At 39.6% G+C, this 20,989-nt stretch overlaps 1 protein-coding gene across 7 annotated transcripts in view; it reads left to right on the plus strand.

Annotated features, from left to right (window-relative positions):
- The window catches only part of LOC105151150 (Krueppel-like factor 6), a 337,682-nt gene that overhangs the window by 306,988 nt on the left and 9,705 nt on the right, over positions 1-20,989 (plus strand). For all 7 annotated transcript variants that reach the window (XM_087413856.1, XM_087413854.1, XM_087413858.1 and 4 more), the window contains 5 exons: positions 935-1,105; positions 1,392-1,637; positions 2,257-2,468; positions 3,204-3,430; positions 20,094-20,989. The exon at positions 20,094-20,989 is cut by the window's right edge and continues 9,705 nt beyond it. In XM_087413856.1, the coding sequence (XP_087269982.1) occupies positions 947-1,105; positions 1,392-1,637; positions 2,257-2,468; positions 3,204-3,430; positions 20,094-20,269 (1,020 nt within the window). In that variant the 5' untranslated portion in view covers positions 935-946 and the 3' untranslated portion in view covers positions 20,270-20,989. The remainder of the gene's footprint in view (positions 1-934; positions 1,106-1,391; positions 1,638-2,256; positions 2,469-3,203; positions 3,431-20,093) is intronic.

Here is a 20,989-nt window from a genome sequence, read left to right on the forward strand (position 1 = left end):
GTAATTCCTGCAAGAATCGATAATCGAATTCTCGCAAAGCTGAACAGACCGTTGTTTCATAATATTGTTAGTGTTTCAAACTTACGTATGCAATACGTATTAAAATAGCAAGCTATATTATGGCGTAGCTATTATTTCATGTTTATTTACTGTGCGAAGCGTTCAAAGAGAAGTCGACAGGACGAAGGACCCGAAGGAGACTTAACCAGAACGGGGGGTGCTATAATCTCATTTGTGTGGTATAGTTGGTGCATAATTCCTCGCAGTGAGTAGCATAACTTTGTACTCTCTCCAAGGAACTGTACCAAACTGGCACAGCCTACGGGAGAGCATCAACTTCCCAAACTCGCGAGTAGTTGCGTTGATGGCGATGTACCTTCCCATATGGGATGCTTGACTCCTAAAGATAATTTCTGCAGCATTTGAAACTTACTTCGCAATCGTCGCAAACGAGTGTCTATACAAATAGATTAAATATATTGTAAGAAGAAATATTTTACTTTTTGATTTTACATTAAGCGATTCGTCTATTCGAAATATTTTCTCGATTTTTATTATTGATTTTTATTAAAATAATTTATAAGATTTAATTATATGTAAATAAAGCTGATGTAATATCACTGTTTGAACGTCCTAATAATTTATAAACTTGTCAAATTACATTATTCTGGCGACCCATTATACTTTTTTTCTTGCGCAGAACTCTGACAAATTTTTCATCAAACATTTATTAAATATTCTATATAGAAGTGTGAAGGGCCAATTATTATTAAAGCGATATATATCATCGTAATTGGTTTTCTTTCCTCCCCTCTCTTTTGTGGCTATTAAATTTAAGCCACAGAACCGCCCATTGCCACCATTTCTGCGTGAGCGGCTCGGCAGGATACTTAAGTCGCTTCAGTCTCTAACAAGCTCTCGTCTCCTCTTTCAGACATGCTACGAGATGGAGAGGTACCTGAAGGACGAGCCGAAGCTACAATCGTACAAAAAACTCCCCACGGAATTGGACACAGCGCCCTGGAACCTCTTCAGGGCACCATCGATCTCGTGGACGACGTCCACTGGAACGAACGCACAATTCGACCCCCCAATCAAAATGGAGGTGTGTAACTAGATTATATCAATATTTATAAACCATTAGTCTGCCTATTATCAAAGTTTCCTAGAGAGAATCTTTCTCTCTCTAGTATTATATAAATAATCTTTTTTTTTTTTCGTTTATATATACGTTATTTTTATGTGTGTATTTTTATATAGTGCTGATAACTTTATTATCTCCTTCTTCGATTCGTGAGAAAGAAAGGATATTTATTTTAATATTATATTTTAATATAAGAATATTATTTTAATATTATTTTAAGAAATTAAAATACTTCTTTGTAAATCAGGTGACGACATCGTCAGACGAAAGAGATCCTCTCTGTCTGGACGATATTAAATTCAGTCCTGGTGATCATAATGACAGTGGACGCGATAGGGATCTCCTCGATCGTCACCTCGATTCTTTATCGATGTCCTCGGCGAGTTCGGCATGTTCAGCACTGTCCTGGGACAGTTCACCTTCCCTCTCTTGCACAGCGCTCATTCTTAAAAAAGAACCGAGTGAAGACCTTGAGGAAGATGAGGAACATGAGGTATGTTAAGCTTAGCGATTTCAATCAATAAATTTTACCTAAAATTAACGGTAATTAAAAATTTGCGTTCGATTAGAAAAATAATTAATTACAAATGGATTTATAGAAGATAAAAATATTCTTTTATATGTTTGCTGTTTTGTAACAAGTTAGAATATTTTTGAAAAATTCTGAGATGGAATTTTTGTTTTAAAAATTATCGCTTTTTATTTCGTGTGAAAATATTTTTTTAAATCTCATCAACTTTTTTAAAAGTTAATTTTATGCATGAGGAGTCCGAAATTCACGGAGATTACATAAAAAATTTCGATGTATTTATTGTAAATGTACAGTTTGTGAAGACATCTTTCCAATTAGCTTTTTAATCCAACTGAAGTTACTCTCTCGCAAAAGCAATTTCTGATTCAATATGATGCACGATGTTGCATTGATGCAACCAGCCTGGATGTAATGAGTTAGATCGCGCGATCACGATTCGATTCTCATCGGTTTATTTGTCTGCCGTAACCAGTCCGAGTCCGATACGATTCCCGGCAGCGATTCACGGACCGTGCAATCAATCCCGTTACGTTATTAATCGTAATCTCGTTGCATAATGCGCGTGGTTTTGCTGCTGCAGGAAATCGAAGAGGAGGAGGACAGCGGGTGCGAAAGCGAAGGTCAGATTCTGACGCCACCGTCGAGTCCCGGTTCGGGTCAAGGTCATTCCAACTCCAGTCACTCGTCGAGTGGAAGTTCGATGCTCGACGTGCACAACCTCAACCTTCACGGCACGGGCGGGAGGAGTGCTATCGTCAGGGTTACCGCCGGAAACGCGCAGGGTGTTGCAAGGTAAGTGTTATAAAATTCGCGTATTTTCTTCTCCGAATGATATCCGTACATGCTTCTTTTCTCGCGTTAAAAGAGGTTCTTTTCCCACGATAAAAGGTCGGTAAAAGAAAGACACCAGCGGTTCCTCTTTGACGTTCTCTCATTGTTGCTATTCTTGGGTAATGAAAACTTAATTGCCTTTAGAATTGAAAGAGGCAAGCGACTAACGCGATACTTACTCTATGAAAGACGGATGTGCCGTATAGTTACGTCTCGCTCAGAAATTATCTTGATTAACTGTAACTGGCGTTCCCTGACTTAAAGTGGTCGTACTTTCCGGGTTGACTTATCCCATCCAATTCGTTCCTGGCAATTTTCTACGGAATTTACAAAAAAAGAGACACGGGCTCGTTAAAAAAAGTTGACGTTGGGAAGTAACCTCGGAACGTTCTCGCTACGTCAGGGTAAGAAACTTAAAACAATTCGCTCTCGCGATCCATCATTAACCCGTTGCCGGAATTGCGCTCTTCTCGATTCGCTCGCGTTTCTTTTTGAAGCACGAGACGTGCGCCGATTACTCAACAGTCTACCGATCACGCTACTTGCTATTTCGCGCGCGTTAACTCGTCGAGGCTGGTAAACCGTGACACGCACAGGGTCCGTTTCACGGATGTCGCGCCTCGACAGCGCGCGACGGACTAATTACAACGTGGCTAAAATACAGCGAATGAGAGGAAGCAAATCGTGTTTTTCCAGACTGATCTCCGTCACGGCGAACGGCTTCCCCGCGGTAGCCGGCACGCAACACGCGCACGCGGGTACAACTGCAACTACGACCACTGTGGCCAACAGGCACCATGCGAGGAGCAACGAGCACAGTCCGCCCGACACGAAACGCAGGATACACAAATGCCAATTCCCTGGGTGCAAGAAGGTGTACACCAAGAGCTCGCATCTGAAGGCTCATCAAAGGACGCACACGGGTGAGTTGATGCAGCTATATCTATCTAGTAGTTGATTCGAGACCAATCCATGTGTGTGTGAGTGTGTATCGAGGCTGTCGATAAATTAGTCAGTTCAAATTGCTACTGATGCGAGATAATCCGATAGACTGTCGCGACACGCCACGCGCGAATCCAAATAATCATAAGAGCGATGAAGCTGAACTATGATTACGACGAGTTATGTGTGTGCGGTAATGAATACGTGCGCGAGAAGCGTTCACGAGCACGTCGGTGTGAGTTATAACAAAATTTTTCAAATCACCATCGGACATTCTCGCTATGGCAACAACGAGAGTATAATTAATTACGAGGCTGAATTAAGGGTGCTTCGTTATTCGCATCGATGCGTTCGAGAGATGCCATCTAACGAAACAAAGCAGACAAATATAGCGCTTATTCGCGCGTATTCTCATGTATTTATCTCTGATAGAATCAGATTTGACCGACATCGCATGTTTCTCTAATTGGCTATTGTCGTTTGGAAAACATTTTTCTGATCTTCGTACATATATATTCTTTCAAAAACAAAAGGGTACGTAATATACGACATGTAAATTCAACTCGTTTAGTGTGTTTCATTTAAATGTATCAATTTTGTCGTATCAATTACGTTTGCTTTCTATTTCTGTATTTCTGTCTGGATTTTTACGTAGCTGAATAAAGCATTATTTAAAACTTCTCTATTCTTTAATATTAGCAAAACTTATGTAATTGAAAATGTAATGAATATACATTAATAAAATACAATAATAAAATTTCTATAAATTTAAAATAACTTATCATCCGAACGGAAATGTCTGTAATAATAAATTATAACTAAATAACAATTTATCAAAATATTATTAGGTGTTGGAATTAATTCGTAGCGTTTTTAATGAAAGAATGTTATTTATTTCACATGAGCATTAAAAAATACATTAATGAAAGTACTTCCCATCACTTGTAAAACGCTACGAATTAATTCCAACACCTAATACAATTTCCGTTAACTAGATTGCATTTAAAATCTGTTATGCTTGCTATGTCATATCAAATAAGATGATTATAATCGGATTATTAATATTTAATCCGCGCGTATAAACTAAATTACGCGACAAGCATAATTATAATTCTTCGTCGGTTAGAATTCTCTTGTGTTTCGATAAAACGAATGGAATTTCCTTCCACCTTAAAGAGTGGCAATATCCATCTTGCTACTTCCATGATCCATGTTGACGGTTCGCGTCACTGTCCGAAAGCGATATTGCCATGGGTCTTCGCATTCTCCTCCCTCCGATCCTTTTCGTGGTCGCTTGCGGTGAATGGTGGCAGGCAGAGAGATTGTAATTAACGAACTCTCCTGCTCCCTTTCGTCTTTCTCTCTTCTTCCAGTACAAGTGTACGATCCATCCTCATCCTCTTTCTCGGACCCTTGCTCTTTATCCACAGTTTTTGTCGCGTCACACTCAGGTCCTAGGGTTTCAGACGTACCCTGCGGTACGTGCCCTCGTCTTTCTATGTATAGCTTAGGCATGGCCCTACACAGAGACGACGAGAGAGAGAGAGAGAGAGAGAGGGAACGAAGCGGAATGCAAGGGTGGTAATAAGGGACGGGTTGGCCGGGACGCCTCCATTCTGCAGCATGGCAGGTACGTCGGGATTGCTTCTCGCGGATCGTTAAACAGAACTGCTAACTACGGGATTATGCATACTGCGGGACCCGTCCCGCAATTATGACTCTGTTATGAATTCGTCCTGACACAGGGATCCTCCTGTCGGCGGAACGGCTGCGCCAGACGACGGATTGCCGTGACATGTACGATGGCTCGCCGTAGGACGTTTATCTCGAGACATTTACGGAGAAAAAGGTGTAAAAGCGCACTTTGCCCTCGGGTATTGGTTCACCCGTCTCTTTTCTCTTGCTCAGTCTGTACTTCACAATATCACATGCAAGATACATCGAATGTATCTGCTCCGGAACTGAATCGTTCCTCTGTCGCACAATAGTTTTCTTAAGATTCTTGTCTGTTTTATGTCTTATCTTTATAAAATGCCTTTGTAAGAAATTGAATAAGATATAGCTATATATCGTATAAAAGAAATAAACTCTACTCATTAAAGCATTTAATTACTATTAGTAATCAGTTTTTATTAAATGGCGATTCTTTAAGAGCTCTTTAATTTTTATACATCTACTTTTCATTAAACAAAATTTCATAAAAAATTAAAATTTGCTAATATTATAGCCACACAAAATTATTGTAATCACTTTTATTTAAAAAACATATTAAATTGAGAAGAAATAAAAAATTAAAAGGATATACAGATTTCATGATTTTTCTTGAAATATGACGAAAGAAACAATTGTGCGACTACTTTCGTACTTATTGATTACATTCGCTGCATGAGGAGATTTCCGCCGCGATCTCGTCGAAAAAGTTCGGCGACACGCTCTCTCAGAGTTTGCCACCAGAAGAAAAACGACCGCATCGAGAAACTTCGAGAAGCGGAGCTTTTCGTGGGGATAGAAATGGCGGTAGACTTTGATCTCACTCGACGGAATCTAATTACCCTGCGGACAGGACTTCGCGGTAGCAAGACACGAAACGAAGCGAGTCGTCGATCGCGAGACGACAACGTGAAGGTTCGTTACGAATTCCATCGGCGAAGTTTCCCTTCGGAAGGCTTCTCGATATGTAGATATTCCGAGAAGGATCGGCGAAGATCTAGTCCCTTTGCTTAGTTTGATATTTGAAGACGAGAACGACGACGACAGAAACGCGACATGCTCATCTACATCCATCGGATCACATTATTCTCGTAGACGGCGGATTTAGCGCTGATCCTACAATGTGATCCGATTAAATGACTTAATCAACGTATTTGTTTGCTAATTTCTTTCGAAGCACGATCAGACATCACTAAGTATCAAGTATGTCCATCGATTTATCAAGACCTGATTTTTTTGCATGCGAAGCTCGTTTAAAATGAACGATTCCAGCTGCGAGAGAAACCGTTGAAATATCTTGAATTTTGTTGGTTCAGCACCTCGCGATAATTTTACATTTTTTTTTTTTGGCTGCGTTACGCATCGATGCAAAATGCGATTTCTCGCCGGCCGTTTAAATCACACTGTTTCAGATCCGCAAGTTAATTAAAACGTTTAACGGATTTGGTCCTTCTGCAAAGAGGCTAATTTAAGCGGAGCGTAGCGTTTCGCGAACACTTCCGAAACGGCCACGATTTTTCACCGTCACTCACAGCGCAGACAGATTTACGTAGAATTTATGTAATGCGCAATGAGAAGAAAGCCCTACGTAATTACGTTAATTATAAATCGTAAAGAGAAAAACCGGAGGGGGGAGGGGAGGAAGACTAGTTATGGGAATGATAATACCGAAAGAAAAATCCACGGATGAACTCTTTGTTCCGTCCTTATAGTATCTTGACGAGAATAAAACCGAACTAATTCTTCTTTTTCATCATGCTTATCCTTCTCGCGTATTAGGTTCTTGTCCGAATGGGTCCTTTCTCGCTGTGGTAGCGTCGCAGGGCTCTCGTATCCGATTTTCCCACGGGTGTCAAGGAACTATCGATCGTCGTCCTGCAGCCTCACATCGGCTATGTACAGCGGCGAGAGAAAAGAGGGACGAAAGGATAGGAAGAGAGAGATTTCCAATTACAGGGACTTTCCGTTCTGGAATTCCATTCCCAATGTCATTGTTCTCGCGTCGCGCGCCGCGGACAGGACTTTGATCCTTCGACGATGCGAGATCGCTTCGCCCGGGACACTTAACAGTCCTTCACTTCATTCCGGAAAGTGGATAGTCAACATATATGAGAAAGAGCGATTTTATCCCTTCTTTGAGTTCACTTGACAATCGCTTGATTTCGTGTAGGAAATGAAACATTTAGCATTCTTCGTTCTAAAAGAGAAAAATATTTATTCTGAAATCCCTATTAATACGCAATATATGATCGCTTGATAAATTTATAGATACAAGTTTATTAAATACTTATGCAATTAATGAGAAATTAGATAGTTTGATGAAATCTATTCTTAATACCATGCAGTGACTGCACCTTTTCTTATCGCATTATTAAGGACGTGAGTTTCGTCTATAATATTTTTGACTGCGAAAAACGAGAAAGACGAGAATGGGGATATAAATGACTCAAGGATGATAATACGTATTTCATGTATATATATATATATTCATATACGATTGAAAACTTTGCTTTAACGGATCGAGGGATACGGGAGGAGGCAGTTGCGGTCGAAGGGAGTGAACTAGTCGAGATTACGGAGATCAAAGTAGGTCAGCCAAAGTATAATAATTTAACATGAGAGCGCTTTAGAGACGCACAGCTTTCCGCGATCTTAAATCAAACGAAGAATGGAACGAGCGGTGGCGCGGCTCCGAGAACTTATTTATCAACGTAACTCGCGACGATGAATCCACGCTGTCGAAAACAGTCTGCTTATATACATTACTTCTGCGTTTCTCCTTAGACGTGTCGGTGTATCCGCGAACAATAGAACCTGAAGGTATCCAGCGTCGGGAGGGCGGTATAATCGAATTAACCATAAATCCAATGCATTTCCGCGCAAACGGATATCCGTGATTTATGCCTGGCGAATAGTCCGAAGCGTGAAAGAAACGAGCGGCGCAATCGCCTGGTTAAAACATTACAATGAAGCAAGAAATAAATTTGCAAAACGACAGAATGACTTTCTTAAGTTTCCAACGTTTGCATGGAAAATATATCGCTTTCCTCTACTGTATCAATTGTATCACCATTTGTCGCCCTTCTCATTTTACTAACATTTGGATTACTTAAAATGTATTTATGTCGATCACAAAATACGCTGTTTTTATGAAAATAATGAAAAATATATATTTATTAAAAAAAAAAATGATATAAGAGATTGAATCTCAATCGATTGTAAAATTTGCATATTCTTAGTAAAAATAAAGTTAATTCTAATTATTGCTACACAGAAAAGTACTGTACGCATGTAATAATTACTTGTTTCAAGTATTTCAAAGATTTATGTATCCGCAAATATATCATAAGTTCCTCACAAGTAAATTTATTCAAAATATATTCTGTGAATCCTAGTAAACTTAATACTTCAATCATGATTATTAATTTTGAAAAACAAATTTAATCTGCTTATCGCATAAAGCCGCTTATAATATTCTTCAAAAGAAAATAAATCTTATTTTGAGTACGCATAATAATGCGTCCTAAAATGTAGTAAGTACATTTTAATTTTATTGTCAAGAAAGTATTCTTTGTTAAAGATAACCATAAAAAGAAGAAAGTAAATTGAGTGATCACTTTTCTTAGCAACAAAATGATATTTTTTTTTTTATACGTTGTTACATTGATGTGCATATTCTTCCTCGGCCATGATGTTCCAATGCGATACACACGTGCTCGTATGCTTACAATGCGTGCAGGACGATACTCTTAGCGTGTGATTTACGCATCGGCGATATTTCGCATATAAACGAGCCTGTTATTTTTCGTCGCAGACATCGCGCCGGTGCACGCAGAAACTGCGTCGCGACGGTGATCCGAAATTTGTCGGTACATTGATTCGAAGAGACGAGCGTTCGCGAGGGCTGGTAAGCGGCACATCGTCGAGCCCCCGTACTCCATTACTAAAAGTTTCTGGTCGCGGTGCATCGCGGTAATACGATTCGTAAATAATGGCTCGAGAAACTGAACTCGGCGACATATCGTCCGCCTTCTTCTTCGTTGTCGTCGTCGTCGTCCTCCCGCGAGCCAAGTGCATCTGCGCGATTGAACACGTCTCCTCTTACGTTTAAACCGCAAGCTCAAAGTCTCAGCTGCATCTTCCATGCTCCTCTCTCTCCTACAAGAGACCGCAGGCGCCTGTGGTTGTGAGCGATCTTACCCTTACCTCTTCTATATTTCGTCGATGTTAAATCTTAGATGTTGGCGATACACAACAGCCATCGATTTTCGCAACTGGAAAGTCGCAACCGGATCGCGATTACACTCCAAAGAGAGTTAGTTTCAGCTAAATTCAGGTCAGTAATTAATTCAAGGTTAATTACCCTGGAAAGTCGTCCATTTTATATTGGAACACGTTTTATCGCGAACGAATGTTATGGGTGTATCGGAAGCTAATCGATTATTGCGTGTAATTCGAGTAGCGATAAAACGTTTCGCAATTCTTTGAAAAGCTTCGTTGCACGAAATCAGTAGAACCAGGTCGTTTTTCAGAATTTATTTCTAGAGATTCGTGGTGGAGAAACGAATGAAGTTCACGTGCAATGAATCGCACGTGCGTTGTAATAAAAGAATACCGACAGTAAACGTTTTATTACAAACACGATGTAACATGCTTTTACGTTACGTTTCAATTTTACGAAATATTTTAATGAAATTGGCAGGCTATTTGTAACAGTATCGACGATGTGTGTAGATAGTTTTTAATTCTGTCTTTATAGCATTCCAATATTTGCATCGACAGGTCATTTTCTCGATTATTTACGTACTATTTACGCAAAAGTTTGCTTAATACATATTGCAACACGTTTATCTCGAAGTGACTATGCGTATGTATCTACAGCATACATCGATTCGCACCTCGGGCACTGTTCGAAACACATGATCGCAGCGAAGTTAGATCCGTCTGCCGCGACGGGGGTTGTATACCGCAAACAATTGGAAACGTCGTCAAAGTTCTCGCTTCGGTTGACAGCGTAACCGCACTTCACAACACGCGAAATGCGAATCGCATCCGGCAGTTTCGCGACACGCGATGAAAATCTTTTATACATGCGTCACGAAGATGCGGTTTGAAAAGTGAGGCTGTAAAGTAAGTTCCGCAAAATTTTCATGTGAAGTATGTATTCCTCGACACTTTCGATATCTCTTTCTGTGTTATTTTTTGTTACGTTTTCGTGACATGATGCCAACCTTTCATTATTCACGTGAGGTGACACTCACACAGAAAATACGGTTTTGCTGAAGATGACGGTTTATCTAACAGTTTAGTTAGTTGGATAAAACAGTTAGTTAGATAAAGATCTGGAAATAGTTTTTTATATTGTTATATTACAGAAAATAATTTTATTAGCTCTTCAAAATAAATATATAGAACGCTCAATTGATTGCTAGAATGTCAAAACTTTTTACAGCATTGCTCATCATGCTTAAGATTTCTAATTATTTTTATGATATAATAAAGTTATTTTCAGATCTGTATCTAATTAAATTTTTAGATACTTTAACAAAATCGTTCTTTCCGTACAGTCTTATTAATTTGTTAAATAAGTGCTATTTATACATTATTATATTTAGCTCAAATTGTTTTAGAATTTAAAAAAATTAGATTTATTTTCACTTAAAGAATGTTTAGAATATGAATCTTTAATTTAATTGTCCAAACAGAATAATAAAAAAATTAATTATAATGGTGCGATACCAGAAACACCTTATGCAAATAATTATGTTAAATACCACATGAATAATGTAGGATTAATAATAATAGTGAAAACTTCTTATAAATAAATTCAAAATGAAAAAATAGGAAAGCGTGTGACTGTGTAGATGATTACACATAAACCATATGCAAAATGAAATTATTTTGATTCCTGTTTACGTAATTTAACACAACGAAGAGAAAACAATGAACAAATTCGCTGAAGAACGCATGATCGATCCTCGTGCAAGTTTTTTTATTCCTTTCACTTTACTGCGTCTTGTTTCGCGAACAACCGTACGCCCATTTTCACGATGCGATACTTCCGGAAGAAATCTCTCATTTATCATTTCTACAACACCCGCTATCTCGTACCGGCAAGAAGAACGTCGTTCACAAAATCCGTCTTTTCAAAACTGAGTATGAAGCGATATCGCGCTTCGTAAAATTTTCTCGGACCCCTATGCGATCCTCAAGACGAATCCCCGGACCATCCTCCCCGAAGTGGAATGTCGAAAATAATAAAATGCCACCCCTCCATCGTGCTGCAAGTAGGGGTAACTGCGCTGTTTTCCGCGGACCCTTTCTTACGTCGGGAATGTCTAGTCGGTTGTCCCTCGAACGATCTATCACGCGGTCCTGTAGGATGGTCTCTGATATATTAAACGCTCTCACAACAAGAAACTTCTTCCTGCCAAGTATTTTTGGATGTAAACCAGAATTTGGTACTCTAATCGCAGAAGTTCACTGGATGTCTCTCTCTCTCTCTCTCTCTCTCTCTCTCTCTCTCTCTCTCTTTCTCTCCGGTAACAAATTAACCGCATGCATCCCTTTAAAATAGAACGACGCGTCTTTATAGCGCAATATAATATTTTTCAAAAAGTTCGATATTATCAAATTTGCTTTGTTTGCCATTCAAGCGGGTACTTTCGCGATTACATTCGATCGAATTTTCGCAAATGCGTCGAACGCGCTCTGCGCTATTAGATACCGAAAGATTCGCGCGTGGAACGCCTTTGAATATGCAAGAGAACTCTGCGCTATCAGAAAATCTCATCTCCTTCGCCGGCGGGGGCAATGAAAATCTTTTTGTGAATAAAGTACAAGCGTATCTTCTCCTTTATAGCACACAATATTTCTTGGAAAGAAAACTCTTCTCTTTCTTATTCCCCCCGTTTTTCATTCCGACTATAAGGGGTTGGTTTCTAGCCTTGTCTTGTCTCTTGCAAAAAAAAAATCGGAGGGGAAAGCGTGCTCCACCAAAATTCGGTATGCGAAAAAGAAACGGGTGCAATACGTCTCGTAATTTGATACGCGTCACTACGAGGAATTCCTCAGATTGCACGCGAAACGCGAGGTGCATAAAAGCGACTAATGTAAAGTACGAGTACTATGCTGGCGGTGCTAGAAAATCGTATCTCTCTTCCCAGGGGGCATGAAGCAAAATCTTTTTGTAAAAGAGATACCTTGCATTTCCTCTTTTATAGCGTACGATATTTCTCCGAAGAAAGCGTTCCTCTTTCTTACTTGCTCGCGGTGACGACCGTCTCTTTCTAAAAAGATAAGTTTTCAACGTATTTCTCCCTAAAACTAGAATTCGAGAACAGAAAATGGAGAATTTATTCGTTCAAAGTCGTTGCCTATTTGTAAGATCGATAAAACACAAAAAGTACGTTGACGTCGCGTAGGAAGAAATATATTAAACTGTACGGAACAAACTTATTTCATACTAAATTCTAGAAAGAAACAACAGAAGTACGCAATATGTCGTGATTGTAACTTTGCAGTTCATTTTTACTTATCAGTTCGGTAAAGAGAGCCAATATCGTAAAGAGTCAACTTTCTGCAATCATTGGTTTTACCACGTTTTACGTTTACGTATTCCCGATACGTATTCATTCTGTTGCCAAGTTATTTCGCGGTGTCGAAATTCGGTACATTTCTGTCCATACAGTAGAAGTTTCTACGCGGCGTCGATTCAAGCAGAAATAGATCGATCGACAGTCGTCGATCGCTCGGAATCGCGAAGTTCGTTTGCGAGTAACGAAACGTCCGCGTCAATTTCCCGGCGAAGTTGCTGGCGATAAGTATCGCGGAGAAAGTAACGTTCGCCGCGACTTGGTGAATTTTCCAGGAACCGCCACGAGGAAAAATCTCAAGTCGGCCCGTCCCTCGAGCGATCCGTCACGTGGGTGTTCGCGATGGCCTCCGGTATTAGACGCGCGCTATTCGCCGAAACGTTTTCGCGCAAAATGTCCTCGGATGTAAAAGGCGGACTCAGGGGCGGAATCCTCGCCCATAAATTCCGGTTGTCCTATCCCTCGGCGACATGACGGAAGGTACCCTATACATCCTCGCCGGCGGCGGACTTAATAAAATGCAAAGACGACGAGCACACGTTGCCAGGACGGACTGACATATCGACGCAATACCAACCCGCCACCCGGATCCCCACCGGTGTAACGTCGTCGTCCTTGGCAGAGGGAGGACGTAGAAAAATCGCCCTTCCGCCGGAAAGGACGCTCCGGCATACCGTATAAGGCGCGACGACGCTAACTTCGTTATTCACGAGCACGCGAGCGTGCCGCGTTTTTAGACTTAGGACCATTCGGTATTCCAACTCGTTTACATGCAAAGGTAAAAGCCGATATTTTTGCGTGTTTCCTGACGGCCTTTTTCTCTACGAGATAATGTTTATTGGGACAAGAACAGAAGGGTGAACGTGCCCGGCATGATAATTTAAGTATCGCACTTTAAACATTCTTATGCGCTTCCAAAAAATTATTTACTCTTTCCGAGATAGTTCAAAGGAAATTTTTGAATATTAAACCAGATTTTATTTAATCAGCTTAATGTATCATACTGTGAATTTATAATTAATAAAATTTACATTGTTATCTCGATTCAGGCCAAGTGTTGTATGAATAAAAAAGTAGTAACGTAAATTTACATTATGAAACTGATGAAATGGAAAGTAAAGAACTACATTGTTACTTCGATCTCGACGATCATTATTAACTTAAGTGTCAAGGCCGCAATAAAAATAACCATTAAGAATCAAGAATGAATTGTCATTTGCATCCGTTCGTATAAATTGAGAAGAGCAGAAGGATGAAAAAGAATACGTTGAAAATGCGTTTGAATGGAGAGAAGTCTGCTTTATTGCTTTATTACGAAATGGCGAGGCACTGTCGACAATAGACGGGTTATGTATTATGTAATAATAAAATAAGGATTACCAGAACAATGCATTATTCTCTACGCAATAATAATATTGCTTATATCGCATGCAAGATTCATTTATCAAAACGAAGTAAAATGACCTCTTCAAGGGCTCATAATTGCGTTATATTCCGTTTCGATGGATTTTTGATACATTTTATCAATCGCGAAGCTGCTGATATTATATGATATTCATGGTAAACAATGTCTAATATGTTATGCGTTTCGCGCGAAGTATAAACTAATCGCATTAGTTTCGCAGTGTTTATGTATAACACGGCATGCACAAACGGCTGAAATCATTAACGCGTCTAAATCTATTATATGCTAGCGTAAATTAATGACTTAATGTTTAACGCTGCATGAGAATATACGTCGACAAAGCTGGCTCTGGCAAAATGGCTACTATAATAATATTGACAATAATTATATATATTTTTCAATCATTTTTTTTCACAATTTGTTTATTTTAGAAATTAAAACAGTAATTTTAATTAAAACCTTTATTTCAATTTATAAATTGATTAATTCAAAATTAATTTTTCATTTTTTGAAAACGTAGGTAATTATTCGAAAGTCACTTATCGTTTTATTTTGTGGAATACTCGACGTGATTATTTTTCTAACCGAACCAGAGAAATTTAATGTAAAACGAGTTTGTTTGAATCTAAAAGATGTCTGATGATGATTAGATTCATGAAAAGATTCTAAAAATTTAAAAGATCCGAAAGATTAAACATTAAATACAAAGGCACGAACTAATACTACATTCAATGCGTGATTTACATCCATCGTAGGAAATAATTTCCGTAAATTTAGCTCTAACTATCGACGTAACGGAGGATGGAAGAGGAGACAGTAAATGCATCCTGATGTACGATCCTTAAAAATATCTAGAGAGACGCGGGCGAGGGTGTGAGCGTGTTTTCCATACGTGGACGTCGTTTAGCGACATTCGTTGTCGACCCGCGCGAAGGGTATGAGAAGGTGGAACGGGACGAGAGGGTTTAACGCGTTAAGCCATCTTGTTTAATATGGCTTTATTACGTAGGTGGTAACGAACCGCCGGGAGGCCATTATGCAGCGATAAAATGCGCAATGCCCGTTACACGTACATGTCGTTTCGTATGCGTGTATTCCAACTCGCGCCGTGATATGCCCATGCGCGTCGAACGGATCAGACGGGGCACGCGTTCGCGATAAACGCCTGCGGTCGTGTAAAACGTTACGGTATGGTCGCCATGGCTACGCAAAATTTAATTCGTCCGTGAAATCGAACATTACGTAGCCGTAGCGCACAGGATTTTTGCAAAAATTGCGCTACCTCCGCGAGCGCCAGTACGTAGCTCGCATTCGCATTTGTTCTCTCGCGATTTCCGATGGCTTCTCGAACGAAGCAATCATCTCCTCATTTTATATTGTACGGGAGCTGCGATGACAGATCTCATTGAAAAATACGGCAACAAGATGACGTGTGTGTGTGTGTGTGTGTGTGTGTGTGTGTGTGTATATATACTGAAAAAAAAGATTGGTTGCTGCAATTTTTAGTTGTGTTAACCTATGTCAGTACAGGATTTCGATTGGCTAACGCAACCAAAAATTGGCTGCTGCAGCTAATTTTAAAATGCTATGCCATGTATTTACCATCTAATTTGCTGCAGCAGCCAATCTTGTCTTTCAGTGTATATATTGGGTCATCTAAAAAGTATCCGCGGTTTTTTGTCACTAGATGGTGTTGACCATCAATACCATCTAGTGACAAAAAACCGCGGATACTTTTTAGATGACCCAATATATATATGATAATTGCTGAATTTTCTTTATTTATCCGAATGTGTTGTATAATGAAGATAAATACTCTGTACGTAGACTGTGGCGTGAATTCAACGAATTGATCATTTCGATCATATTTTTTTTTCGTGTCGACATCTTGCGAAATTTTATGGTCGAGAGACGAGTATTCTCTCATCATCGTGGCGATCCAATAATGAAGTCAACGACAATTTTTCTTCTCGCCTGCTAGGCTAGTTGTAATACATGCACCACCAGCACCTTCCATACCGTCGCGGTTACCTTATTTATCCTTATCTTCCTCGGAATTTCCTTTCGACGCGAGTCCGCAATTCCCGCCCTCGCGGGGGGGCTCAGGCACATTCGTGTCACCATTTCTTTAGCTGGCTGCGGAGGACAGCAGGCGGCAAGGGGAACGGATGGTATCCGGGGGTTGCTTTTCTCGAAACGCGAAGGGCGAAAGGGTGAGATGGATGAACGGTGTGAGGTACGTCAAGTACGTGTGCCGTATTTTCCGTAGAGTCGCGGCCTCGTAGAATGTCGGGTGTCGTTGGCGGAGGCGCCGGAAACAGCCAGTCGAGGGTGGGTGCAGGTGGTGAAGTAACGGGGAGCGAAGGGGTGGATGGATTTGGTTATGCGTCGCCACGTCCCGGCTGGATTTGTCGTCGTCACCTCCTGCTAGGGATGAGAGACTCGGTGTAGAAGAGGGGTTCCCATCAGTACCCCCTCGGTACAACTTTGAAAGAGACTGAAACGCGGTGTAAATTTTTTCCCTTCATCCCTTCTCTTCTCGCGAGTCGTAGAACGTCGTTCGGGAAAATGTCAGTTGCACCAGTCATTGTGACTGTGTAATCGAGATCCGAGTTTTCAGAAATTATCCTTCATATACACAGATACATGTATTTTTAAAAGCTTTGCGCCAATCTCGCAAAATACGAAACTTACGATATTTATATATATCTAGAATATAAATCTACAATAAATCTGTTGTAATTCATAGGACTGCAGTAACTCTGCAAAGAAAAATCTGAAGATGCTTTTCTTATCTTTCTATAAAATTTAATATCGGTTACATAATTAATCCTCTCGAGTCAAAATATATAACACAGTTACTGACACTGGGTCTGTAAAATCTAAATAATTTATATTAATTAAAAGGCAATAATTAATTTTATTAGTAGGGTAACTCCGGTATATACGCCATACCTATCAAAGACTTAATTTTTTAAGTATTATTTATTGTTTAAAGTAAACGAATTATATCAGTAAAAACTTTGTACTATTTACTATTATGAAAAATATATTGGAAATCCGAAATATTTATATTTCGTATTAAAAAATGAACTTTTTAAACCCTCGTATTTTTGCCGTATATCCCATAGGGGTGGGATATATGCATTTCATTAATATTAACAGTAAGAAACTGGAATCTTAACACAATACTAATATAACATAAAGGCATGTAACAAAGTAGTTGCGGGAAAATTATCCCCACTCCTTCTATTTTTTCTGACTTCTACGGCGTAAATCCCAGTGCGGCGTATTTGTCGGAATTATCCTATATTTTAATAAGTAAACATCGGATTTTTTTATGCAGATAATTATGCAGATATGCACAAAACGTGCAAATTTGTACAAATATGAAAATATACATAATATGCACAAATAAATATGCATTTTTAGAATGCTCTTTCAACAAAACAAATTTCTATTTGTTGTATTGATGTTACTTTCCAATCTGCTTTCTAAAAAAAATATGAAATCGCACAAAAATTCGTTTATTAATAAGAATAAACCAAATACAAAGAAAATTAAATTATTTGGCATTTTCAACAAAGAAATTTGAGTCGGTTCATTGGACTCACCAGCTCTAAAGGGTTAATAATTAAAGAGTAATATTAATTTTTTTGCAGCAACATATATATTAGTGGATATTATCATTGTATTTCAGATTACATAATTTAGTGTATTTTTCCGTCAAAAACTGATCCGGGCGCGACGCGTGGAAAATACCTTCGTCAACTCTAACTAAAATCATGATGCAATCTGTTACATCTACTTTTTCAGACGCAGCGTGTTACACGGATGAGAAAACGCTACATTTAAATTACAACCGTGCCTTTTGCGCAAACTCGCAAACAGACATGGCAATCTAAAAACAGCACTTTGTGGAGTCGAGAATTCCACCTCTTTTTCGGATTTATGAGAACCGCGGGAGGGCATGCGACGTGTTAAACGTTTCTCTTCGGGGTTTTATACACACATTTGTATTACTTTTATCTCGACGGCGGTGTTGTGAAATATACTCGCGCATCAGTTCCTAGATGCAGTTGGATATGCCCGACAAATTTCGTGCCTTGACAAAAATAATAGAAGATCGTATTTCAGTGCGAGCTCAAAGTGCTTTACAACGGACGTATCTAGATCGCGACAAGAGACATGTCTGCACGGACACTCCGAAAGTTTAAATCAGGAAGACAAAGCCCTCGCTTGTAACCTTTTTACGCGAGCCATAATTTTTCATTATTCCTTGAGAGATTTATTCAACAAGATAATCTATTATTTCACTTATTAGTTAAGTACAGATATTTTACTCAAATGTTCTTTCGAATTTTGTCGAGATTCATGTTTCGAGACCCATCATAAATGGAGTAGAATTAATTTGTGATACTCTTCAACTGATCTGCGAAAATATTCGACAACTGATTGTGAATCAAAAATATCATAATCCATAATGAAAAATTAAAGGGTAGAACAGTACACGATTCTGTATTAGGACATACATAAAAGGATAGAAATCGTTTGTTATTGTTAGATCGATGAGTCACGATGTGGGCGACGCGGTGCCAGCTACCCTTTCTCTATCGGATCACGATTTACCAGCTATAGGGTTCGCCGTCGTTTCTACAGCCTCTGATTCAACCTCTCCCGTCCCTACCTCAACCTGCTTCTCTTTCCAAGCTGCGAAACTCCTTTGTTAATCTCGCTAACATCGCGCCACAGGAGGTGACCTCGTATTGTCTCTTCTCCGCCGTAGTCTCATCAACGTCAGCCACCTTCTATATTACCGAATAGATTATTTACGGACTTAATAACACATGGTCTCTTCTTCCGCCTGACGAGCAGTTCCGTCTCAGCGTACAGTCGCATATGTGTTTTTCATGGCCGGTCCCTAATATTTCTCTCATGCGTCGCAAATCAGCGGCGCTGGACGGGCGGCATCGTGCGGATTTTTCAGGGTTGTATAGGTTTTTAAATCAGATTCAATCGCCGCGCGAATCCTACAGGATTATCTCGGATTTGCGACGTAGGGATTTGTATCGTGTCGCCACCCAACGTGCGGTTGCTATTGTGTCGATAGTTGGACACGAATCCCGTCGTCGACGTTTCGTCGCAGTTAACGACGATTAGATACTACTCATTGTCTTTGATAGTCTGTTTAGGGGGATAATAACGTCCAAGCCTCGTATCATTGCGCGGAAATCTATTGAATCGCTTTGCAGTAAGCTTATGCCTATCGCGATACTGTCCTATGATCAAGGAAGCTCCTACAGTGGATCATAACATTGAACGAACGAGCTTTCTCAAGTAGGAGACTGGTACTATGTGGTTCCGCTTATCTCTATATAAACGGGCTTTATCCAGCGTTATGTTATGTCTGCGCAAACTGTCAATTGACAATGGCAGTTTAGCGAAACTAGGCATACGTGATTTATAGCAAGTAGTAATATTTAGAATTATATACGTTAATTCATAATCTCGAAATCAAAAGAATTTATTAAAAAGAAAATGTACTTATTTGTTACCTACTTACACATAATCTGTTATAAATCTATAAATTAAGTGACGAAGGATATTTGTAGATTTTATATAAATTTTTCTAATTTTAATTTTTATTAATTTTCTGAAAACAAAAATTAATTTTTTTATTTCGACAAATCTTTAGTATTTTTTAAACATAAAATTATTGTTGAATTTTATATTGCTTACAGATTTTATTGAAAATCGTTGTCTGTTTACTGCTAGTTTATTATAAACGTTAAAATATATCTCTTAGACGTTAAAACATATCAATTAGAATATTATAGTGGCTTATCGAAATCGTTTGCGAGAATAACTACTACTTGGAGAATTAAGTGCCCTACTAAATTCTCTAACGTGGCTTTGCTTTTTTTTCTGTTTCAGGGGAGAAACCGTACAAGTGTAGTTGGGAGGGCTGCGAATGGCGATTCGCGCGTTCGGATGAATTGACGCGCCATTACCGCAAGCACACCGGCGCAAAGCCGTTCAAGTGTCGGCATTGCGACCGATGCTTCTCCCGCAGCGACCATCTAGCTCTCCACATGAAGAGACACGTGTAATCAATCGTCTCCGCGAGCGGTCTTAGCCGCGCGTCACACTCCGCGGTTGGGACCGTCGAGACCTCTTCCTCGTAAAGATCGCAAAGATCTTCGACATTTGCACGCGATCTAACATTTTCCGAGGTCACCTAGTAATATGCTGCAGGTAGAAAGCGATCGATTATCGAACGCCTAAACTTGATGAACAAACATCAAGAGAGAGATCTACGAAAGTAGCTGTATTAGGTATTCGAGATTTGCCAGACTCCATCATTGACAAAAAGAATGAATTTTCGAGGAACACTTGAGGAGATCGATGATCAGCGAAACACGCCGTTTGGAGACAATCGAAGATCGAGTTTATGTCTAAAACAATCCATAAGAACAATTCGAAAGAAGGCTTGACGAGCAGATGGTGTATTATAAAGTAACACTTCATCGGAGTCCAAAGAATCACGTGTATAACGTGTATTTCCTCCAAGTGTTCTGATGCGTAAAATCAGGAGGGAAAAAAGTAATTGACACTTGTCTTTAAGAGCCAAAGGGATCGCACGAAACAAATCATCGACCCCGCTAATTCGCGCGAATTTGAGGAGACGGAAACATCCATGGTCAGCAGTGATTCAGAAGAGAAATTGCAGCCAATGTAATATAGGGAGGGGACCTCCGAGGAAATTGCCGAGCAAAGAAGTCGCCCGGGAAGTCTCGCACGAGAGACGTCAATCACTGCCAATTCGTTAC

The sequence above is a fragment of the Acromyrmex echinatior genome, chromosome 15 (genome assembly GCF_024713525.1).
Source record: "Acromyrmex echinatior isolate Ae372 chromosome 15, ASM2471352v2, whole genome shotgun sequence".
In the NCBI taxonomy this organism is placed as follows: Eukaryota; Metazoa; Arthropoda; class Insecta; order Hymenoptera; family Formicidae; genus Acromyrmex; species Acromyrmex echinatior.